The sequence below is a fragment of the Rhincodon typus genome, chromosome 22 (assembly GCF_021869965.1).
Source record: "Rhincodon typus isolate 14 chromosome 22, sRhiTyp1.1, whole genome shotgun sequence".
Lineage (NCBI taxonomy): Eukaryota > Metazoa > Chordata > Chondrichthyes > Orectolobiformes > Rhincodontidae > Rhincodon > Rhincodon typus.
The window spans coordinates 47704831-47730085 of record NC_063353.1 but is presented as its reverse complement, the minus strand read 5'-3'; the positions used below and the strand labels follow the sequence as shown (position 1 = coordinate 47730085).

Genomic DNA, 25255 nt, shown 5'->3' with positions numbered 1-25255 from the left:
ACAGACAATATGCAGGCAAGATGTTTCCCCTGGGTTGTGGGGGATGGGGGGCTGGTCTCAGGATACAGGGCAGACCATTTATGATCGAGGTGAGGATCAATTTCTTCACTCAAAGGGTATTGAATCTTGGAATTCTCTACCACAGAAGGCTGTGGAGAACTTGTCACTGAATACATTCAAGAAAGAGATTTTGGTATTAAGGTATCAAGGGGTATGTAGAGAAAGGGGGAATCTGGCATTTGAGATACAGGATTAGCAACAATCATTGAATGGCAGAGCAAGCTCAAAGGGCTGAATGGCCTACTCCTGCTGCTAGATTGTGTGTGTGTAATCCATCATTTTAGGGTGTAGATTATGGAGGTGCTAACCCTCTGGTTATACAACAAATCATATCGTTGTGATCTCTTTTTAAATTCTGCACTTTGCCCTCTGCCCCCTTCTCACCCACCCAGACTAACATTCTACCCTCTGTGTTATCTCAGGGTGGTGTGTGCCCTGTTTAGCATCACTCGAGATTCTCCAGGAACTGTGTCGAGTCGAGAAACTGACCTGCCCTGCCCTTGGAATTGACAAAAGAAATCTTGAAGAGTATGAAGTGGAGTATCTGTGTGGGTACAAGAAAGTAAAGGTTGGTTCAGTACGTACCTGTCATTTCTCAAAAAAGTGAAAGTCTTTGTGCTGTTTTCACCTCGTGCGACACAGGCTCAGAACAGTTTGTCAAATACTGCCTCTGCAGAAACTGACATTTCATCATTTTGGATTTTGTAACTCACTGCATCTCATTTATGCACTGGTCATTTGAAGAATGTCTAATCCTATAATGTGAATTGGACTTTAAGCTCACATTTAATTGATAACGGCTGATCAACAATGATAAATGTGACAATATATGCAGGATTTATTTTAACAATTCTTAAGATTTTATTTCTACATTTTCAGTATAATTAATTTTATAATAGCAAAATGTCACTTCACAATTAACCTGAGTGTTAATTTTCCAGAAAAATTGAACAAATATTTTCTGGCTGTGCTGTTTATTTTCAAGGTTTATTAATTTGTTTGCTCGCTTAGCTGAAACTTGTCATAAGCACCAACTTTGCTTTTCCTGACCCTGCCAGTTAATGTTTCAGCTCCATGATTAAGTCAATGAAACTGATGAAGTGCCAATATAACGGGGTTCTGATGAAAGGTCATTTATCTGAAACATTTACTGAGTTTCTCTCCACTGATGTTGCCTGACCTGCTGATATTTCCATCTCTGAGATAGCCTATTCCTACCCAGATAACATCGCTGGCTTTCTGTCGTCTCCAGCTCATCTGCTGCAACCCTTCATTGTGGCTTTGTTACCTCAAGACCTGACTAATCCAGTGCATCTCTGTCCAGCTTCCCATAGCCTGACCCCTCTAAACCTGCGGTCCTCCAAACCCCTACCTATCTATGAACGCAAAAAGTGCTAGAGATCACAGCGGGCCAGGCAGCATCCATGGAGAGAAAGCAAGCTAACATTTCGAGCCTAGATGACTCTTCATTTCTAATGAAGAATCACCTAGATTTGAGACATTAGCTTGCTTTCTCTCCATGGATGCTGCTTGGCCCGCTGTGATTTCTAGCACATTTTCAGTAGAGATTCCAGCATCTGCAGTAATTTACTCACCCCACTGTCTACGGCCTGACTCGGAGCAAGGCCCATTCACCCATCATCCTCTGTTTAAGCAATACCTCAATTTTAAAACTGTAATCTACTTTGTAAATGCCTCCAAGGAATCATGTTGTGAGCCTTGTTCCTTTTCCTGTGATCTCTTTCTTTCCTCAACCTTGCACCCTTGCAGTTCTGGCCACAGTAACACCCCTACTTTTCATCACTGGAAGGGAGCTGTCATTTGGCTCTGCCCTGAGATCCAATACTATCCCTTTAATCTCCCTACCTCATCTTTTTCAAAGATGGTCCATTAAAACTACCTCCCTTTTTTTAAACCAAATATTGAACCACTGCCCTAATGCCAGGCCCTGTGTTTTGGTGTCAAATAGAGTTTGCTAACCCTCCTATGAAATGCATTGGTGAGGTTTTACAATGTAAACCTAATCATTTTTGATACTGCAAATGAGCAGACGAAATCAATGTTGATTAGTTGCTCTGGGACTACCACAGAAAGTGGTTGAGGCCAAAACATGCATTTTCAAGGAGGAGGTAGATAAAGCTCTTGTGGCTGAAGAGATCAAGGGATATGGGGGGAGGGCAGGATTATGGTATTGAGTTCAATGGTCAGCCATAATCATATTGAGTGATGGAACAGGCTTGAGGGGCCAAATGGCCTATTCCTACTCTTGTCTTCTATGTTTCTAATGACAGTTTTGAACCGTTCAAGTGACATTGCTAAATTTTTAACTATGAGTCTTGTAAAAGTGAAGAAAATAACAAAGTATACTTTATTAATAAAAAAAAAAATTCCATTTTTATCCTTTCCTAAGAGTAAAGAGTACTATCTGGTGAAGTGGAAAGGATGGCCTGAATCGACAAACACCTGGGAACCAAGGAAGAATCTCCGATGTGTTGGACTGGTGAAGCAGTATCACGATGATAGGAGCAAATTCTTGGAGAAAGTGAAAGCAGCAAAGAGACTGAAGTTGAACAACTGCAAAGATTACAAATCTGCAGTGGAGGAGTATATTATCAGGAAATCCAAACAAAGATTAGCGCTCAAAAGATGGGAAGAGGAGCTGAACAGAAAGAAGAACCATCGAGGTAAAATTCTGGTGGAAAATGAAGTGGACTTTGAGCCTCCCCCTATGGACTTCCATTACATTAATCAGTACAAACCATCTCGTGGAATCAATCTGAACAGTGATCCTTTGGTTGGCTGTGAGTGTTTAAACTGTTTGGAGGAGAAATGTTGCCCAGAGGAAGCAGGGGCGACATTTGCTTATAATGCACGAAGGCAGCTAAAGATTGCACCAGGCAAGCCCATTTTTGAATGCAATTCTTGCTGCAGTTGTGGTTCTCAATGTCCAAACAGAGTGGTACAGAATGGGACGCTATATGACCTCTGCATCTTCAGAACTTCAGATGGAAGAGGTTGGGGCATAAAAACCCTCCAAAATATTAAGAAGAATTGTTTTGTAATGGAATATGTTGGAGAGGTATGTTGTTTTTATTTTGTGGTGGCTCTTCCCTTGACTAACATGTTGCACGAACATTAACTCCCAGATCCTGACTTGAAGTGAAATAGATTGTTGCTGGGGACAGTGTGCTTACCAGTAGATAGCAGCGTAATGCATTCTCTTACCCTCTTTATTAATGTAGTGTGAGATGCCATATGCATGTATTAGTCATTCATTGATGACATTTCCTCCTCCTTCACTTCCTAACAACAATCCTTACCTTACCTTTACTTACATACTTTACTTATTTATTTGTGGAATGCTAGGCCACCATTTATTGCCATCCCTAATGCCCAGAAGGCAGTTGAGAATCAACTACATTGCTTTGGGTCTGGAGTTGTGTGTAAGCCAGTCTGAGTAAGGATGGCCGTTTCCCTCCCTAAAGGACATTAGTGAACCAGATGGGGTTTTTCCTGACAATCGACAGTTGTTCCATGGTCATCATTAGACTCTAAATTCTAAATTATTATTGAATTCTGATTCCACTATCTGCCGTGGTGGGATTTGAACCCAGGTCCTTGGATCAATAGTTTAGAGATAGTTCCATGAGACCATCCCCTCCACTTTACTGTAAATGCCTTCTCAAGGTTAGCACCTCCCTGTCCGACTGCCTTCCTTGCTTCTTTTTGACCGTAGGAACAGGGGCTGGCTACTTGGCCATTGAACCTGCTTGCTTTCCTCTTTTCTGACCGTTCCCAAGGTTAGACCAGATTGACTGTATTTGCCGTATTCCTGGCGCTAATCCTTTTGTTTTTGCTGGGAAGCACCACTGGGAAGGCTGCAATGACTGAAGGTTATGGGTTTGCTATTTTGGGAATTAAAAACTCTTTTTAGTCTTAAAGTGCAGTGCATTAGCAAACGACCACGATCCTATGATTAAACCCCCCTTTTAAATTGAACTTGGCAGTTCACAAGAGTGTGCAATAGCTTTTCCAATTGTGCACACGTGTTTTTTTTTTGCTGGGGTTTTAGTTTGTTCTTGAAGCAGGTGATTCATCAACTACACATATTCGTCGCTTCCCTTTTTTTAAAAATTATATTTTTAATTCAGTCCAAGAATACTCTTGCGAAGACATTTTGAGCTGGAATGTTCATTCCTGGTTGAATTACTGGTTAGTTCATTTTAGTTGAACAGGATTACACCTGGAGTACTGTGTGCAGTTTTGGTCTCCTTACTTGAGAAAGGATGTACTGGCACTGGAGGGGGTGCAAAGGAGGTTCACTAGGTTGATTCCGGAGTTGAGGGGCTTGGCTTATGAGGAGAGACTGAGTAGATTGGGATTATATTCATTGGAATTCAGAAGATTGAGGGGGGATCTTATAGAAACATATAAAATTATGAAGGGAATAGATAAGATAGAAGTAGAGAGGATGTTTCCACTGGCAGGTGAAGCTAGGACAAGAGGGCATAGCCTCAAGATTAGAGGGAGCAGATTTAGGACTGAATTGAGAAGGAACTTCTTCACCCAGAGGGTTGTTAATCTACGGAATTCCTTGCCCAGTGGAGTAGTTGACGCTACCTCAGTAAACGTTTTTAAAGATAAGGTAGATTTTTTTTGAACAATAAAGGAATTAAGGGATACGGTGAGAACGCGGGTAAGTGGATCTGAGTCCACGAAAAGATCAGCCATGATCTTATTGAATGGCGGAGCAGGCTCGAAGGGCCGGACGGCCTACTCCTGCTCCTAGCTCTTATGTTCTTATTATGTTCTTATTAGAATGTACAGCCTACTGGTGAGGGTCCTACATGAGCAAAGCAAAGAGGAGTGTGGGGAAGGGAACCAGAGCAAAAGAGACAGTAGCACTCTAATGGTGAGGAAATTAATGAGTTAAACAGCTCACGGTTTTTTATCGAGAAATAGGTGCATTTGACATGATACAGAAGGTGATCTCAATGAGGTGGGATACTGAGAAGAGATCAAGACAGTGGGTCTAAGGGAATGCGATCTAATGACAAACCCTGGAGATTTATGATGGTTACTCTCATCTTGAAAAGAGAGAACAAAACAAAGTGATCCCCACAGTGCAGAAACCCATCCCATCCCTTTCCATTGATCATCGTCTGCAGGCAGAACCTCTGCACTAGGTGTTGACCTGTTTTCCAAATTCTCGGTTTTCCGTTTGGAAACCTACAAAGGCACACTCTGCATCCTTTATGAAATTTCAATATTTCATATTCTTGCCTGTGATATACAGCGATGTGTGCAGTGCTTTGACCTTTTCTATCTCTATAACCTTCTCCAGCCAATTCTGGCTGTTTGTTTTTGGTTTTACATTGTTCCACCATTGGCAACAGTGCCTTCACTACTGGAATTCCCAAGATCTGGAATTCTGTCAAAAAACTTTTCTGTCCCCATCTACCTTTTGTCACTGGTCCTAAAGTGCCCACATGTAGCTGTTGTCAAATTCTGTTTAATAGTGCTCCTGAAAAGTGCATTTTGTTGTTCAAATACATTAAAGACATTGTTTAAATAATTTTTGCTGAAAAAGAAAACAGAAGACATGGCTAAATTCTTCAAATCTGAAGAAGCAGAGATCCCTGGCAATGAGTGTTAACTAGGGGTCATTTCCCAAATGTTGCTCCTGTCGGTAGGGAGTAGTACTGAATAGTCAGGAAAGTGCAAGCCTCCAAGCTCCTAACTTTGTCCCCATAAACTAAATTGACTAGAGCTGGGTATTGTCAGCTGTAGCTCAGGCTACAGGGAGGAGCAGTTTCTAAAAGTGTGCAAGGTATTGGTCAGACCACAGCAGAAATACTGTGAACAGTTTCAGGCCCTTTTATCTAAGGAAAAATATACTGGCATCAGAGGCAGCTCAGAGAAAGAATACTAGGCTGATACCAGATATGGAGGGACTGTCCTATGAGGAGATGAGATAGGTTGGGTCTGTACTTATTGGAGTTTGGAAGAATGAGAGGCGACCTTATTGCAACATATGAGATTCTTTGGGTAGATCTAGAGAGGTGACTTTTCATTGTGGGAGAGTCTAGGATCAGAGGGCATCATCTCAGAACAAGAGGTCGCCCAGTTAGGACAGATTCAGGGGAAATTTCTTCTCTGAGGGGAATGAATCAAAAGGCAGTTGAAGCTGGGTCACTAAGTATATTTAAGGCTGAGAGAGACAGGTATTTTAATCAGGAACGGAATTGAGGGTTATGGGGAAAAGGCAGGAAAATGGTGTTGAGGATTATCAGATTAACCATGATCTCATTGAATGGCAGAGTAAACTTGATGGGCTGAATGGACTATGCCCATTTTTGCATCTTATGATCTTATTATTTCTAAACAGGAACCCTCTCTGATTACCTGCACTGTGTTCATCCCTTAGTGATCCATTTTTAAAATGGATCACTATCTCGATATTAGGGGGATGTGCAAGTTGGCTGGATATTAGAATATGAGTAGGCTCCAAAAAATTCTTCATTGACTGCATAGCAGTTTAGGACATCCTGTTTTTTGGAAGGCGCTATAGAAATGCAAATGTACAGTTTAAGCCAGGCGGAACAAACAACCATCAACAATGTGGTTCAGAAAGTAAAAACAAACTCTGCACAGCCCCCAAATAAAACACAAGCTTTGCACATTACTGAGACACCAACAAAACTCACAAGGCACATCCAGTCTCTGGAAAATCTTGCCAAAGGATGGCCCATTGGTAAGAGTGTCCTGTCTGTTGTGTTGATTGGGGTGAATTAGGTTTTTAAATTTAACAAAAACTTTCTTTCCAAATACTGGCTTAATATCTCTGGCCTACTCCTCCTTCGTGGAATGGAATAAAATGCATTGTTTTCGATTGCTGAAGAGTATGGAAGTGTCTAATTTTTGCTTCAAAGTGTTGTTTGGTGCGAGGTGTTGCATTTTGGTAATACAGTCCAGGGTAGGATTTACATAGTTAATGGTAGGGCCCTGGGGAGTGTTGTTGAACAGAGGGACCTAGGGGTGCAGGTGTGTAGTTCCTTGAAAGCGGAGTCGCAGGTAGACAGGGTGGGAAGATGACTGTAGACTTGCTCGCCGAGCCAATGCGTTTGATTGCAGACGTTTTGTCACCCTGCTGGGTAACATCATCATTGCGCCTCCAGTGAAGCATTGGTATTACTTCCGGTTCAGTTTTTCAGTGGTTTGTATATTGAGTCCAGTTCACTGTGTTTGTTAATGGAGTTCCGGCTGGAATGCCAGGCCTCCAGGAATTCCCTGGCATGTCTCTGTTTGGCTCATCCTATTATGGATGGCTTGTCCTAATCGAATTTGTGGTCCTTCTTTGATCGTGTGTATTGAGACCACTGAGAATTGGTCGTGTCTCATAGTGGCTAGTTGGAGAGTAATGCAGAACTTGAGACAACATTGGTAGAATGGGCGGATGAAATCTTGCTTTTTTTCCCTTCTTTTTCTTTATTCATTCACGGGATGAGGACGCTGTTTAGGATGCTATGTATTGTCCATCCTTGGTTGACATTGAGAATATAGGATCTAGGATATAAGGTCTTCAGGCGAGACAGGAGGAGGTAAAGGTGTTGCAGTTTTGATCAGGGAATCTATTCCAGCAGTAAGGAGGCTCCTCAAATGAAGCCATATGGGTAGAACATAAAAACTAGAAAAGAGCAGTCACAATCCCAGCATTGTATTATACATTCCCTAACAGTGTGGGAGAAATAGAAGAGTAGATTATGTAGGCAAATTTCAGAAAATTATAACAGTTACAGTGTAGTGATCGTAAGGGGCTTCAGATTTGACTACCCTAGTTAATGTTGACATTGTGTAAAAGGCTTAGAGAGAGTGAAATTCCTAAAATGTATCCAGGACAGCTTTTTAAATCAGTACGTAGAAGGCCCTACAGGAGAGCGGAGGTCCTAATTTTAGATAATGAACTAGGCAAATAGAAGTGAGAGTGAGGGAAAATTTTGCAGATAGTGATCATAATTCCATCAGATTCAAGATCCTTATGGGAAAGGATAAGAATGGGCTTGAAATCAAAGTTCTAAACTGGCCTAAACTGGAGGAAGGTCGATTTTATTTAATAAGATCAGATATGATTTGGCCAGAGTGGACTGGGAGCAAATTCTTTCAGGTAAATCTGTGTTCAAACAGTGGAATGCATTCAACAGAGCACACGGACACCATCTTCCAGTAAAAAGACAGGCTGGTCTGACAAATCCTGTGAACCCTGGATAGCCAGGAATATACAGGATTAGATAAAAGGGGAGACTTATGGAGAACAAAAAGGGCCATGAAAGAATAAAGCTGGTAAAATAAAGGAAAAGCCTAAGTTATTTTAGAATTACATTTAAGAACCACAGTAGTTGTATATGGAGCCAGTGCATGTGGATAGGGTTCTAAATTAATACTTTGAATCAGTGCTCACTAGTGAGAGGGATGATATAGGTATAGAAGGCAGGGAAAGACATTCTGCGGTACAATTAAAGAAATTAGCACAGACAGACAGGAGGTTCTGAGTGGTCTGGCTGGTTTAAAAGTAGATACATCGCCAGGAGCGGATGAAGTGTATCCCAGGCTGTTGAAGGAACGGAGGAACTATCGGGCAATAATTTTCAGTTCCTTTCAGGCGAGATGCTGGAGGCTAGCCAATGTGGTACCATTATTCAAAAAGGGATCAAGGGATAAACAAGGAAACTGCAGGTCAATCATGCTAGGCTTGGTGATGGAAGCAATTCTGAGGGACAGAATTAATCTGCATTTGGAGGTGCAGAGATTAATCAGGAACGGTCAGCATGGTTTTGTTGAGGAGAGATCATTTGACGTGTTCTTCTCAGACTTTAGAAGGCTTTTGATAAGGTCTCACACAGGAGACTGATAGCGAAGATAAGAACTCATGGGAACCAAGGAAATTTGGCAAATTTGATCCAGAATTGGCTGAAGGCAGGAAGCAGAGTGTGATGGTCAAAGGGTGTTTTTTGTGTCCAGTGATGTTCCACAGGGATCAGTGTTGGGGTTTATATAAATGATTTAGACTTGAATGTAGAAGAGTTGGTCAGTAAGTTCACAGGTGTTATGAAAACTGGTGCACTTACAGCAGGATAAAGATGTGCACTTGCAGTGCCAACGCATACAAGTCTATGGGCCATGTGCTGGATAAGAATAGTTAGGGGCTTGTTTTGACCAGTACAGACTAGATGGGCCAAAGGGTCTTTTTCTGTGCTATAGACATCTATGACTCAATGAGAAAGTGGTGGTGAGCTGCTGCCTTGAACCACCGCAGTGCATGTGCTGTAGCTCGACCCAAAATGCTGTTTAGGAGGGAATTCTAGGATTTCGATCCAGCAATACTGGAGGAACAGTGATTATATTTCCAAGTCAGGATAGTGAGGGCTTGAAGGGAAATTGCAGATGGTAGTGTTGTCCATCTAGATGGAAGTGATTGCCGGTTTAGAAGGTGCTGCATAAACCGTAGAAATATGAAATGATTCCTTTTGGTGGGAAGAACACTGAAAAAGTATAGAATTAAATGTACAGTCCTTTTAAAGGGTGCATGAGCAGAGAGCGTAAGTGTACAAGAGCATAAGTAATTGAAGGTGGCAGAATAGTTTGAAAGGGTGGTTAATTAAGTATGTAGTATTCTAGATTTTATTAATAAGGGAATAGCGTACAAGAGCAAGAAGGCTATGTTGAACTTGTATAAGACACTAGTTCAGCATCAGCTGGGTATTGTGCACAATTGTGGGCACTACTTTGGGAAGGATCTGTAAACATCGGAGAGAGTAGAGAAAAGATTGATATAACGGTTCTAGGGATGAGGAACTACATTTACGAGGATAGATTGGAAAGGTTTCGAGAGCCTCTGTTAGACCTCACTCAGTGTTACAGTGAACTGCATCTGTAGTTTTCTCTATTGGAAGGTAATCACTAGCGAAGAAGCAGAAAGACGAGGGAAATATTACGACAGTAAAGGCATCACGTACTTGTTTGACCTGGATTACGTGGAGGATGAGTACACTGTAGATGCTGCAAGATTTGGAAATATTTCGCACTTTGTGAATCACAGTGTAAGTATTATGCTTGATTTTACAAAAGCTGGGTTCTTGTAACACTTTTTAATGTTGGTTGAATTTCATCTTACTGATTTATCTTTTAGGAATAAGATTTTTAAAGTAAGTTGTTTAAGATTATTTTGAAGAAAAGGGTTCCAAAGGCTCTCAACCATGTGTGTGTGGATTGGGGGGGGAACAAGGAAGAGAATTAATCTCATCTGTCTTCAATGAGCGACCATTTATTTTGAAACAGTGAACCTAGTTCTCAGTTCTTCCACAAGAGGAAGCACCCTCTCCACAGCCTCCAACTTTTTTTTAAAAAAATCCTTCATTCAAAATCAGTAATGTAAGTATCTTCTTGAATACTTGATTGTCCATAAGACAAAGAAGCAGAAGTTGGCCACTCTGCCCTTTGAGTCTGTTCAGTCTTTCAATGAGATCATGACTGATCTGATAATCTTCACTTTCACTTTCCTGCCTTTTCCCAAAACTCTTGAATTCCTTACTGATTCAAAATCTGGCCATCTCAACCTTGAATAATCTTTTAATGACCCAACCTTGACCCCCCCCTCTATGATAAAGAATGCCACAGCTTCACAACCCTCTGAGAGAACAAATTCCTCCTTGTCTGTATCTTACATCGGGAGACTCCTTATTCTGAGGTTATGCCCTCTGGTCCTAGACTCTCCGTCAAGAGGGGGTAACAACATCTGCACATGTACCCTGTCAAGCCCCCTAAGAATCTTGTATGCTTCAATAAGGTCGCCTGTCATTCTTCTAAATTCCAGTAAGTACAGGGCCAATCTACTCAACATCTCCTCATAAGACAATTCCTTAAGATTTGGTTATCAGCCTAGTGGACATTTGCTGAACTGCTACCAATGGCAGTATACCCTTGTCAAGACTAAAGAATGATTTAAGTTCAAAATAATAAGTCTTTGAAAAATGAAGCAAGTTAATGAGCGAAATAGGTTCTGGTGTTGATCTTGCTGTTTGTAAATATTTATTTTTTTCTCATGTCACTGGTTGCATGCTCAAAATTTTTCAGCTTGTTACAGTTCAAACTATTATATTGACTTCTATTCAAGTGAGAAGGTGATTCAAAATTGAATTTAGCAACATAAAAGTCAACTCTTTTGGGAACACGGTTTGGCAGGTACTACCTTTGCAGCAGCATGATTGTGATTTTGATAATTTGGAGAGATCAGAAAAAGGTCCAGAATATATAGAAAATTGAGAGATAAACCAGTGAATTGAGATTGAATATGTGAGTTTAGATTGAGACACCGATATTGGATCGACTCAATGCCAGTTGCCTTGATACTTCCAGCAGTGATGGACATCTGGGCAGAATAGGTACAAGGCATGTATGTTTAAGCTTCAGTATGTGGGCTAAAGCCATTCGCAATATAACACTAAAGCTTTAACTTCTCTACATGTCTCTTAAACAAATTTGGAACTAGCAGGTGAGGTGTAACTCAAGATCGTCAACTTTTAAGCTCGAGCAGGGGGTTTGGTCGAATATGGGAAAGTAACATGCCTGGTTAAAACACGTTCTAGTGATCTGAAATGGAATCCAATGATGGGATTTGTTTCCCATTATCGGAAGATTTGTAAATGGCAATGCGAGTTACAATGACTAACATGTCACCACAAATGAGGGACTTGTAACTATGAGGAGAAGAAATCGGAGAAGCTGGACATATTATCACATCCAGTTCTGCTTGTTCCTTCAATAATAAGCAAACACAAATGTTTGAATGCTTCTTTGTACAGAAGGTAGTTAGAATTTTTATCACAAAACGTTGTTGGAACAAAATCCAACAATACTTCTAAGAAAGAAATGAGTTGTTTGCAGAAGGAATACAGTTGGTGTAGGGGAGTGAGCTGAGCGTGGAATTAATTTATTTCCTGTTATATCAGCAGACTGGATGGTTCACGTGAACTCTTTCTGTTCTAACAATCCAAAACCAGTGGAGATCCGCAGGGGTCAATATTAGGATCACAACAATTCATGTTATACATTAAGGATCTAGATGGAGGATTGTTTGCAGCTGACACAAAGATAGGTGGAGGGACAGGTAGTGTTGAGGAAGTGGGGAGGCAACAGAAAGACTTGGATATGCTAGGAGACTGGACAAAGAAATGGCAGATGGAATACAACATGGGAAGGTGTGAAGTTATACAGTTTGGTAGGCGGAATAGAGGTGTCGACTATTTTCTAAACTGGGAAAGGATTCGTAAAACTGAAGCACAAAGGAACTTAGGAGTCCTTGTTGAGGATTCTCTTAAGGTTAACTTGCAGATTCAGTTGGCAGTTAGGAAGGCAAATATAGTTAGGGGGCTAGAATACAGGAGCAGGGACGTACTGCGATGGTTGTATAAGGCTATGGTCAGGCTGCATTTGAAATATTGTGAGCAGCAGAGGAGGTTTACGAGAATTATCCTGGGAAGAAGGGCTTCATATGAAGAGCAGTTGAGGACTTTGTGTCTATACTCAATGGAGTTTTAAATGTTGAGAGGAATCTGACTGAAACTTACAGGATACTGACAGGACTGGATAGAGTGGACAGGGAGAAGATGTTTCCATTCGGAGAGATTAGGATCTGAGGGCAAAGCCTCCGCGTGAAGGGACAACCCATTAGAACTGAGATGAGGAGGAATTTCTTCAGCAAGAGAGTAGTGAATCTGTGGAACTTATTGCCACATAGGGCTGTGGTGGCCAAGTCACTGACTATCTTAAATACAGAGGTCGGTAGGTTCTTTTTTAGTAAAGGGATCAAAGATTACAGGGAGAAGACAGGAGAATGGAGTTGAGAAACCTATCAGCCATGATTGAATGGCAGAACGGGCTTGATGGGCCCAATATCCCAATTCTGCTCTTGTATCTTATTTCATAGATTCACTTCTTCCATTTGAATGTTATTTGTTTGATACTGAGCAATTAAATTGTTTGATTTTATGAAGGTGTGGCCCAGTTAGCCTAACCTGGCTTTTTGGGAATAGATTCAAATCTGACTTTCTTTTCTGCAGTGTGATCCCAATCTTCAAGTTTACAATGTTTTTATCGATAGTTTGGATACTCGCTTCCCAAGGATTGCACTATTCTCAACACGTTCTATAAAAGCTGGGGAAGAACTTACCTTTGACTATCAGATGAAAGGTACGTCTTATATCGTCCACTGTTGTATTTACCTGAATCACAATGGAGGCAGGATGGCCCTCTTTCCAGTGTAAGGCTGAACAAAAGCCACCTTTAAAATCACAGCCATTGGTTTTTCAAAGGGTTTTGAGTGGGTTAAGGTGTTGGTCAATCAACATGTAGACTACAGGGAAAGATGGAGTTTCCTTTTTCCTGTGAAGGTGGTCTGTTTTGACTAACGGTAATGTATGTGGCCACTCGTCATTATGATCAGTTGTCAGTTTCAGCCTACGACTTTGCTGAGATGGGATTTTTGAATTTGCGATCTCTGGGTCATTTGTCAAGTGCCACATCCAGATGCGCTTACATCCCTTAACTTGGTTTAAAACAAAGAATCCGGAGACTTAAATGGAGGGCACAGACAATGTGAATAAAACAGCAAAAAGAACAAGTCCCACTGTTGAAATTTCCATTGAGAGGAAGCCTTGTATCTCTTTTGAGCATGTCTTCCAACTTAGTGTTGATTTTGCTGTCACATCTTAGTACGAATTGTATTGAGAACCCAAATTCCTTTCTCACAAGGAAAATGCCCTTAAAATTGGGTTCTTATTTACATCAAATGAGAATAGGCCACTCGGCCCTTCAAGCCTGCTTTCCCATTCAATAAGATCATGGCTGATCTGATTTTTAACCTCCACTGTACATTCCTGCTTATTCCCAATAATCATCCATCCTCTGAGTCATAAAGAATCTCAGAATCTCTCTACCTCTGCCTTCAAACTATTTAAAGATTCTACATCCACTGCCTTTTCAGGAAGGGAATTCCAAAGATTCATAACCCTCAGAGAAAATGTTTCCTCATTTCCATCTTAAATGGGCATCTCCTTATCTTTGAGCAGTGATCCCTAGTTCTAGATTCACACACAGGAGGAAACATCTTTTCAACATCACCGGGTCAAGTCCCCTCGGGATCTTACGTGTTGCAATTAAGTCACCTCTGATTGTTTTAAACTCCAGGGGATACAGGCCCAGCCTGTCTAGCCTTTCCTCATAAGGCAACTGCTTGTTCCAGATATTAGTCTAGTAAACCTTCTCTGAACTATTTTCAATGCATCAACATCCTTCGGTAAGTACGATGACTAGTCCCGTTTACAGTACTGCAGATGTGGTCTCACTGATGCCCTGTATACCTGAAGCATAATCTCCCTACTCTTGCATTCCCTGCCCCTTACAATAAAACATTACTTGTTTTCCCAGTTACTCGCTGTCTCTGCATACTAACTGCATTCGAGCACTCGCTCATCCAGATCTCTCTGCATCTGGGAGTTGTGCAACCTTGTACCATATCTTTGAATGACATAATTGTTATTGTTGAGTTTTTTTCTGTTTACTGACATTAGTGTAATTACACAATTGGTTTTGGTAGGTTCGGGTGATGTATCCATTACTGAAACCTCTGAAGTAAACAGCCCACCCAAAAGGCAGCCCAGGATGGAATGCAAGTGTGGATCCCTATCCTGCAGAGGATATATGAACTGATATAGTCGCAAAGAAGAAAATTGTGTCTTTTTTTGTTTTTAGGTAGAAATGTGTTTTTTTTCCCTCTTATCCTGATTCCATCAAAGCTTTTGGGTGATGACCCTTGGGAAAGTTGAAATAAGCAGCAGCTATGTGGTGACCTTGTTGCTACTTACACTTGGTGGAGATGCAGATCTGTGGGACAGCTTCCCTGGGAGAAATAATTGTTTGCCTTTTGCATCAAATCATTGATACTATTTGTAACCTGGATACAAGTGGTCACTGACCAACACTGTTACAATGCTCTTAGTGCAGCACACCCTGTTTTAGCAGAGCACTCTCTACCCATTTCATTTTTTTAAAAGGATAATTTGATTCAGAAATGTCCTCCCACCTTTCTCCAGAGGATTTATTCTTTGGGTTTCAATTGAGTGAATTTAGCTCTTGTTCGGACATGTATTCTATATTCCAGATGTATCAGCTAAGATTCTCCACATTTCCCTCCTGTACATAGTGAAGCTAATATCCTCTGAAGTGGCTTCAGTGTAATGTTTGTGCTACAATGAATGACAAATCTATTGAGATCAAAGATGTGTTGATTATGCCTAGTTATTTAGTAACTTGTATTAAGGAGAGTGAGCATTTCAGACTCAAAGTAAGCAACGAGAGTGTGTACATTTTGGATGAAGGATAGCCATAATAATGGGATAATTTACATTAATAACTTGTAAGGTTACAGCCCAAAATTAAGCAAGACCAAGTCCTTTATGATCTTTTTGAGAGCTTGTTTTAAATGTGTATTTTGAGGTTGTCTCATCTTAAACCTTTAACAGTACCTTTATGGATATTTGAATATTTTCTGCTAAACATTCGGGCACTATTAAACATTAGTCATAAAATCCCTGAGAGTGGTAGGCAGTCAGAAACATAAACAAACAGCGTTAGAGAAACTTCAGGCAGACAGCATCTGTGGAGAAGAGATGTGTTATAGTTTTGAGGCCAGTGTGACTCTGGAACCCTTCTTATTTTAATACAGTTGTAGATTTCCTTTTAAGAAAATGGACCTATTATTTGAGCAGTGATCACAGCTGGTGTTACTTTCTTTTCCCAGCTCATGTTTCTGTGCTGCCTCTAAGGTTTAGTATTCTAAATACAATTTAGGAAAAATCTGCAAAGGTACTGTCACTTTGGTGAGATTTCATCCAAAGATTTTGAAATGAGTGTCTTTAGAGGTTTTTTTATTGTGCTTTTTTTTTAAACATGCTTTAAGTCATAACTATTGCGCTTGGGGGAGTGCTCTCCTTAAAACAGTAATAATATTAAGTTTGCTGCTTGAATTTGATTAAAACATGGAACATCAAAGAGGCATTATATTGTGAGCAGATAAAAGCAAGTTCCAGATTCAGTTTGAGTGACAACCCGAGTGACAATTGTTTAAAAATTCCAGCCAGAAATTTATAAGTCCTTGTTCTTGGTGTAAGCTCAGCAGCAGTCCTATTGGTGATGAAACAGTGATTCACAGTAATCTAGCTATAGTATAGTCCAAGGTATGCAGTGAAGGCAACTGAGTGTGGTGTGAGAATGCAAGTTTAAAGGTGGCTTCAGTCAATGCAGTTCAACTTTTTTAACCTGATTTTTAAAATGGAACTCTAATTTGCTCAGTCATCACTCAGTGGGATGGGTAAAGTTGTTTCCCCGATTCCCATTAAGCAGTGGTAATTGTGCTCAGTAATGCTGCATCACTTACATCAGATATGAGCTGAATGAAGTTTGAGGTGTTATTAAAGCAGTTCTTCAGTGCACACAAGATATACTGCACTTCAGCCCAAATGAACAGTCACCCCTTTGAACTGAAAGCTGCTCGAGTGTCGTGTTTTGGTGCAATGATGCAACATTTTAAAATCAATCTACTTGTTAAATTAAAGAGTTTTTTTATTAAAAGGTGGAGACTCCTATTTAACAAAAGGGGAAATTGGTGGATGACCCTATGGCTTTAGGCTATCAAGAAAATAAAGTTGAAATTGATATATTTTTCTTTACTTTTGTAGGATTGTTTCAAGTCTTGTATACCTCTTTGTACTGAGCTGTGAATTGAAAACTGGTGCTGTATGACATGTTTGCTCAAAGAATGAATAAATGTCAATGTTTCAACTTGATCCATTGCTGATTTTTACATCACTGGGAATAAATAGTACAGTGATTATTGGATCAAACATTCAGTGATTCCAAATTCCATCACAACCACTGGACTTGCAATTATTGATCTTGACTAAAAGGATAACGGAGAGAATAGTGTGGCCCCACTCTCTCTTCAGGCCCCTACGCCCCCCACCCCAACTACTGGCCTTCAGCTGAGGCAGTCCCCCTGACGTTCCCTGGCCTGGATCTTGCTTGAACATGACTTCAGTGTCTCAGTTTTCAAGAACACAGTTCTTTACCACCCCCTCAACAAGGCGGCAAATCCAGGACAGGTAATGCAGGCTCGTCTTACCAGTAACAAAAATACATTCCAGGAACTGGCTGGAACATAGAACAGGCAGCTGAAATGATTGCACCCAGTTCCCTGGTGCAGAACAAATTTGCTGAATAAATACAAAAAGTTTGAAAGTGTATGTAACTTACAAGAATCCTTGTTACTTCCCCCATTGGTCAGTAGTTGCAGGAAGAAAATCTGACCATGAACTGGAGTTTCAAGCTTCTCATCTCCCACACTGGGACATACCCACAATTATATCACTAGGATTTACTACCACTTATCTGTTTGTACTTTGACATTTATGGTTTTGCCAGCAGCTAACTTATTGTAAAGGATGTTCAGTTCCTCTGGCTGTGGCAGGTCAGAGTCTGGGGTTGAAGGTATTTCAAAGTCTGAGGATGTCTGTGAGCCAGACTTGAAACTGGGAATTGAATTGTGTTCTCTCTCCCGCTTCTGGCTACCATTTGAATGATCAGTGACATTTAGCAGGGCACCAGTAGGATCGTGGTGGCAGTTATCTGGATGAAATTCATGATGTTGCTGAAGATCCCAGTTATTGTTGCTTTTCTCAATGTCCAGAGCTGTGCTGAATGGAGGTTTATCCTTGGTGAATTTCACAGAGACCATTTTATTTTCTGGAATGTAATTTAACTCACCAAACAGGCTGCCCTGACTTCCTTGTTCAGATATGTGCGTCGATTGGGATGATGTTTGAGAGGGAAGATGGATGCAGTCTCCATCCTCAGAATCGCTGAAGAGTTTTGGTGATTGCAAACCAACCTCTCGTTCCCTCGGAGGCTCGGAATCCTCATCAGTTTCAGATATCAAAACCGATTCCGCTTTGAAAAACATATCCCACTCTGGTGATTCGGTCTCGCCTGCTTTTTCTTCTTCAGAACAGTGTACTGCAAGATCAGGGAATGATCCCTTCTGCATAGAATTCAGCTTACTTTCTGGGTAAGTTATTGCAACCTCTTCATCCTCTTCTTCTTCATCATCATCGTTTGACTCTTCGCACTCTAGGAATTCTGTATTGACGTAGATGGGGTGTTTACTAATGCTCCCTTCATCGACACACTGATCTCTCTGCTGTACAGAGTCCCTGCTTGCGGTGTCGAGCTGTGAACGTGGAGCACCCTGTAACCTCTGCTTCAGTGGAATTAGATGGGAGTCATCGAAAAGGTCATTGTAGTCTCCATCTGTTTAAAAACAGTTGTAAGTACATGAAGCGATTTAGTGGAAAAAAAATACCATAACCTCATCTGGTTATGGTACAAACAAGCATCAAGCATACCGTTGCAAATTGTTAACATTTCCATTTGTATTACCTGTAAAATTATGGGACAACCAATGAGTTAACTAAATATAGCCTAGTGGGTCTGTACTGGTTAGTAATGATGGTGTAATAGAGAGCAAACACAGTAGAATCTTGTTCTTTATTCATCCAGAAATTTTGTGTTTTCTATGGATAGTACTGATCTTCACAATAAAAGCTATCTTTAGCACCTTCTCCTAGTAACTTTATTCACATTTTCACAGTTCCACTCTAACTGGCAAGTGCAATGAAGTGCAGATGGCTCACTTTTCATTTTCTGAATGAGGTTGCCCTTCACAGTGTCAAGGAATCCAACAGGGCATTAGTTCAAAAAACATGATGCCCACATCCCACAAGTGAATAATGGATAATTAATTCACAGAGGGAGGTGTTGCTTGCAAGGACAATGTCTATTGTCCATCCCTTGAATCAGAGTGGCTAGTTAGGGCAGGTTCCGAGTCAACCATGTTGCCGTGTCTAATAACTCGGGAAATCTGACTGGAAAGGAGCGTCGTTTATGGCTGGATGCCAAACTAGAGCCACTACTCATAGCGTACACAGACTAGTCCCACCCTGGGCACCTGTTTTTTGTTTTAAAAGATTCAACCTGTGCAGAGTTGTTCCTACACGCTCTGGAGCAGGTGGGACTTGAACCTGATCACCCCTTATTTTACTTCATATAGCTAGTAGTGCAATGGCACACACTGAGCAAATTTGTCACCACCAAGATCACCATGACATTTTGTTTCCCCATTTTTTTAATCTTTTAACTACCATCAGTAATTAAAATGCATTTGCTGCCTAAACCCAGAATTGAACCTGAAGCCTTTAGGCCTTTTTGTTTTGGTGATTTTCATTGCCTTTGTGCAAAATTTCATGGCACATCTGAACGGTTCTCACGGGACACTTGATTAAAACCCAGTGATCATAAAGGATAGAATTCAGTTTGAGTGAGAAACTTGGGTTGGAAACAATGTTGCAGCACTTAACTAAAGATAATTGCATTGGGCTGGGAAACGAGCTTAGCCGATAATGACAGTTAAGGAACAATGACATACAGACCTTTAGGAAACTCATTTATGATTCACAGTAAACATTATTCCAATGAGGAACATAAGAAATAGGAGCAGGAGTAGGCCATCTGGCCCATCGAGCCTGCTGTATTCAATAAGATCATGGCTGATCTTTTTGTGGACTCAGCTCCACTTACCTGCCTGTTTACCATAAACCCTTAATTCCTTTACCTTTCAAAAATCTATCTTTGCCTTAAACATTCAACAAAGTAGCTTCAACCTCTTCACTGGGCAGGGAATTCCACAGATTCACAACACTTTAGGTGAAGAAGTTCTTCCTGAACTCAGTCCTAAATCTGTTCCCCCTTATTTGGAGGCTATGCCAGTGGAAACAACCTGCCTGCTTCTATCCTATCCCCTTCATAATTTAATATGCTTTGATAAGATTCCCCTCTCATTCTTTTAAATTCCAATGAGTCTAGACCCAGTCTACTCAATGTCTCCTCATAAACCAACCCACTCAATTCCAGCATCAACCCAGTGAACCCCTCTGCACCCCCTCCAGTGCCAGTATATCCTTTCTCAAGTGAAGAGACCAAAACTGTACACAGTACTCCAGATGTGGCCTCACCAGCACCCTATACAGCTGTAACATAACCTCCTGGTTTTTAAACTCCATCCCTCTAACAATGGAGGACAATATTCCATTTGCCTTCTTAATTACCTGCTGTACCTGCAAACCAACTTTTGTGAAGATAGCTTCTAGGAAGGGAATTAATAATAAAAAAAGGGTTAACCAGGGAAGTTAAGGAGAGTAACAAATTGAAAGAGAAAACAACAACATGGCAAAAATTAGTAGTGAACCAGAAGATTGGGAAAGTTTGAACTCTTCGCACCAACGTAAGATGACAAAATATGACAAGAAGAAAATAAACTTGGGGCAAACTAGCAAGTAATATATAAATGGACAGCAAAAGCTTCTTTAAATATGTAAAAAGGGCCACTGTGAATATAGGCCCCTTAGAGGAGGAGGTTGGGGAATAATCATGGCGCAATCAGAAAATTGAGAAGAGCTGAATAAGTATTTAGCATCCTCAGGTGTGAAGATTGATGCAAATAGTATTCCAAAGATCGAAAAAATCAAGGGATTATAACAGAGAGATGGAATAAACAATAACTGTTACTAGAGGAAAAAGTACTAAGAAAATTTATGGTGCTAAAGACTGTTAGAATTGGCGTGTTGTCCCTAGGATTACCCTAAGAAGTAGCTACAGAGATAGTGGATGCGCTGGTAGTAATCTTGCAAGAATCTTGTAAAATCCCAGAGGATTGGAAAACTGCTAATGTAACACCCTTATTCAAAAAATAGGAAACATAAAACCAACAACTCTAGGTTAGTCACCTTAACATCTGTCATTAACATTTTCCTAATGTATAAAAAGATGTAACATCCGAGCATTTAGAACTATATAATGTAATCACGCAAATAAACATGGCTTCCTGAAGGGGAAATCATGCCTGAGGAGGTAACAAGCAGGATAGATAAAGGGAAACCAGTCAATGGAATATATTTTAATTTCCAACAGGTATTTGTGAAGTACCACACATTAGGCTACGTAATAAGATAAGGGTCCATGATGATGGGGGAAACAGTATATTTGTGCGGATACAGGATTGGCTGACTAATAGGAGAGAGAGTCGGGAATAAAAGGGACTTTATCAGGACAGCAACCTATAAAAGGGATCAATGATAGGGCCACAGTTATTTATGATATACATTAATGATTTAGATGAGGACAATGAATTAACTACAGCTGAGTTTGAAGATGACACAAAAATAGGTGGAAGGCGGTACTGTCCCTATGTCTGAGCTAGAAATCCCAGACTCCAGTCCCACTTGCTCCAGAGGTGTGTCATAACTTCAACATTTATTTTTTAATCAACCTGTTAAGTAACATCAAGCAGTCAGCCATTGGCTACTAATTATAATAAATTTATCTAAGTAACCATGTCTTCATCAGCAGTGACTCTGAACTGTAATGTATAAATAATCAATTGTTATTATTACCTGCAAGAAATCTCAGTCAGTGACCTTTTTTCTGTTCCCCTCACTATTTGAAAGCAAATGATTTGTCATGTAATTGCAATTAGTTACACTCTAGTTCTCTTTGCAGTTAGTTTCAAGTTTGATGGTGCATTCTTTCACCTGGAGTTTTGTAAAGAGTTTAAGATATTCCATTCCACATCATCCAACACACATACCTTGCTCATTGATAAAACAATTCCTTGATCTTTTCAACTTGCCCAGCGGTTTGTACGCAGGTTCACCGTCTCCTAAACACTTCCTACCCAGTGGCTTCAAACTAAATCAGAACAGAAACAGAATTACAGATTAAAATCAAACAATTGGGGTGTGGTGGTGGCTCAGTGGTTAGCACTGCTGCTTCACAGCACCAGGGACCCAGGTACAATCCCACCCGTGGGTGGGTATATGGAGTTTGCTTGTTCTCCACGTGTCTGCGTGGGTTTCCTCCGCATGCTCCAGTTTCCTCCCACAGTCCAAAGATTTGCGGGTTAGGTGGATTGGCCGTGCTAAATTGCCCATAGTGTCTAGAGTTGTGCAGGTTAGGTGAGTTAGCCATGGTTAATGCGGGGTTATGAGGGGTTATGCGGATGGGGTGGGATACTCTTTGGAGGATCAGTGTAGCTGAATGGCTCTAATGATTTTAATTCTAACTTGGAATTGTTACAAAATTAACAAGGGCAAAATGTGGGATACAGTTTTCCAAAACTTTTCATCTTGAACTCATCAGGACAATTTGCAAGAAGACCAAATGTGAAGAACAGCATTTGTACAGAATGAGAAAAGAATGCTGATCACAGAATTGCTACAATGGTACAGAGGGATCTGGGTATTTTGGTACATAGAGTCATAGAGATGGACAGCATGGAAAAGGACCCTTCAGTCCAAGTTAGTACACAGTGATTAGAAAGGCAAATGGAATGGCTTATTGCAAGAAGTGTGAGCAATAAGGCGAGGGATGTTTTAGTACAGCTCTATAGCACCCTGGTAATATCTACAGTAGTTTATATGATTTTGGTTTATTTTAGAAAGCATATAATTGCATTAGCAGTTCAGACAGGGCTAATTGTTGGGATGAAGGGCTTCTGAAGACAGTTGAGCACATACCCCCTGGAGTTTAGAAGAATGAGAGAGGATCTTCCTGAAATACTAAAGATGATGGGATGGGTTGGAGACCCGCAGGATATTTCCTCTTTTGGAAAGACTAAAGCTAACGGGGCATTAGTTTAAGAATGTAAGGTCTCCCTTTTAAGGGGAGGATGATAAATTTCTCTGAGCTTTGGAATTTTGTTTCCCAAAAAGCAGTGGAGGCTTGGTCATTAAACTTACCTAAGGTGAAATTAGATATAGCTTAGATGGTTAAGGGAATTAAGGAGTGAGGTGGGCTGGGGATGGGGTGGCTGCAGACTGGAAAGTAGAGTTGAGGCCAGAACAAGATCAGTCATGATCTTACTGAATGGTGGAGCAGGCTCAAGCAGCTGAATGGTCTACTCTTAAGTTCCATGTAGTGCTGTTACAATTACACTCCAGGTGTTAGATTTACAACTCTCAACTAAAAATCTTTTAAATTTTTATAACTATTTGGCTATTTTCCACTGTCATGAAAGTTCTAATTCTATCTTTTTCTTGTGCTGAAGAAGGTCAAACCTTGCAGGAGTGAGTTTGCCAAATTCCGACAGTACAGGAAATTCTCAAATAAAAGAAAAACATGACGACTCTTGGTGGAAAATGGCCATTTACTGTAAACACTGGAGGGCTCCTCACGTGCTTTACTTACATCTCCTGGACATCTTCAAAATTCCGGCCCATAGGCACAACGTTTGGGTGAATATTCACAGGCTGTACATACGAAAGAAAATCCACAATCTGAGTGAAGAGAGGAGGGAGGAAGAAAAAGAAAATTATTATGGACCAGACCAGACCCCCTCAAAATATTTTAAGGTAGCCTAGACCCTAACTTTTTCTTATTTTAAGGGGAAATGTAATGTACAGTATTCCAGATGCGATTCAACTGATCAAACTACTCGGCGTTAAGCAAAACACTATTTAATCACAATAGTTAAAATACAACAAAAGAAAGCAGAACTTAGAATAACTTACCTCTGTTGGAAAATTTAACTAAATAATAGATACAATCCCTAGTACTAATTAACTAATACAGTAACATCCCATAAACACACACGTTGGCAAAAAGGCAAATTGAGAAAAATAGATTTTTCTCACAGGTAACCCAGCAGCAAAGAGAAACCCTAGCTTCTAGCTGTAACTGAGACAGGGAAAAGATAGCTTCTACTTCTTCAAAACTCCAGCAGCTTCTGCCCTGTTGAGACTCTAACAGCAACAGCTTAAAGCTAAAAATAAAAACTAAAAAAAAAAGATCCTGCTCTGAGAGAGCTGGCCACTCCCATCCAGGCTGCTTCTGTTCCAACTCCCAAGACTTCCCAAAGCTGTTTACTGCAGACTCTCATTCAATCTCTCTCTTTAAAAGAAAACAGGACCAAAAAGCCCCTCTTAAAGGTATAGCATCATCACAAAATGAAAGGAAGAGATGTAAAGAGAAGGTAGACTGCACAAGAAAGAACAAGAGTGTGAAGAAACCAAAAGAGGGCAAGTAAGAAAAAAGAACACGAGCAAGAGAGAGAAAATGAGAAATGAGGGACATGAGAGCAAAGGAGTGAGAGAAAGAGAGAATATGGTAGAAAAAAAAAGAAAAAAAAACTGAGTGGAAACATTTTCCCCCATCTCCTTTACATCATTTAGTCTTCCAAACAAGTTGACAGTCTGCTTAAGGAATTAGGTATATGCACCAGCTTTTAAAATGAAACAATTTTCTGTCAGACCCAATAACTGATTCTCCACTCACTGCAGTAGATTTCGAATGCTTCTGGGACAGTGTAAAATCAAGTCACTGACCACTTTGCAATTATCCATGATATGTGACCTTTGCCATATTAATATGAAGGGGAAGATTATGAAGCAAAGACAGGAAAACATGCAAATTAAGGTGAAAAATTTAGTACATAAACCTCAGAACTTGAGGCAAAATACTTAGGTAAAAGAAGAGGTTTATCTCTTTTTAAAGTCATTCATGGTATGTGGGTATTGCTGGCTGGATCAGCATTTATTACCAATCCCTAATTGCCCAGTGGACATCAGAGAACCAGGTGGACTTTTCCTGACAAGTGACAATGTTGTCACAGTCATTATTAGCCTCTTAATTACAGATTTGTATTGAATTCAAATTTGACCAACTGCCATGGCAGGATTTGAACCAGAGTGTCCACAGTATTACCTGGGGCAGGGGAGGGGAGGGGTGGGGGGGGGGGGTAGCGGGCTCTGGATTAATAGTTTAGTGCTAATACCAGTCGGCCATCACCCCTTACCTCACTGAAGGATGAATGGAATGAGAAACAAGCCCTGTATGAACTCTCTCCAGTTCTGAAATAAATAATAAATACAATTCCTAAGACAGAGTTTGCATTATTGATTTCATCAATGGCTTCAATAGTACACGTTTGTTTAATACAATTCAAATATACTCAATACGTCACTTTTCATTGAAAGCA

General features: G+C 40.5%; 2 protein-coding genes across 2 annotated transcripts in view; one reads left to right on the top strand and one right to left on the bottom strand.

Moving 5' to 3' along the window:
• Positions 1–478: 478 nt before the first annotated feature.
• LOC109921345 (histone-lysine N-methyltransferase SUV39H2) lies at positions 479–16958 on the top strand (the record flags this gene model as incomplete). The annotated part of the gene is made up of 5 exons (XM_020521370.2): positions 479–628; positions 2471–3139; positions 10011–10157; positions 13176–13305; positions 14711–16958. Coding segments are annotated over 5 exons (1209 nt in total), but the record flags the coding sequence as incomplete, so codon positions are not given.
• Positions 16948–25255, bottom strand: part of dclre1c (DNA cross-link repair 1C, PSO2 homolog (S. cerevisiae)) — a 35012-nt gene continuing 26704 nt past the window's right edge. The window contains exons 11-14 of the mRNA XM_020521369.2: positions 25073–25127; positions 23467–23555; positions 21869–21969; positions 16948–18477 (exon numbers count right to left, since the gene is read on the bottom strand). Coding sequence (XP_020376958.2) covers positions 17549–18477; positions 21869–21969; positions 23467–23555; positions 25073–25127 — 1174 coding nt within the window. The 3' untranslated portion in view covers positions 16948–17548. The remainder of the gene's footprint in view (positions 18478–21868; positions 21970–23466; positions 23556–25072; positions 25128–25255) is intronic.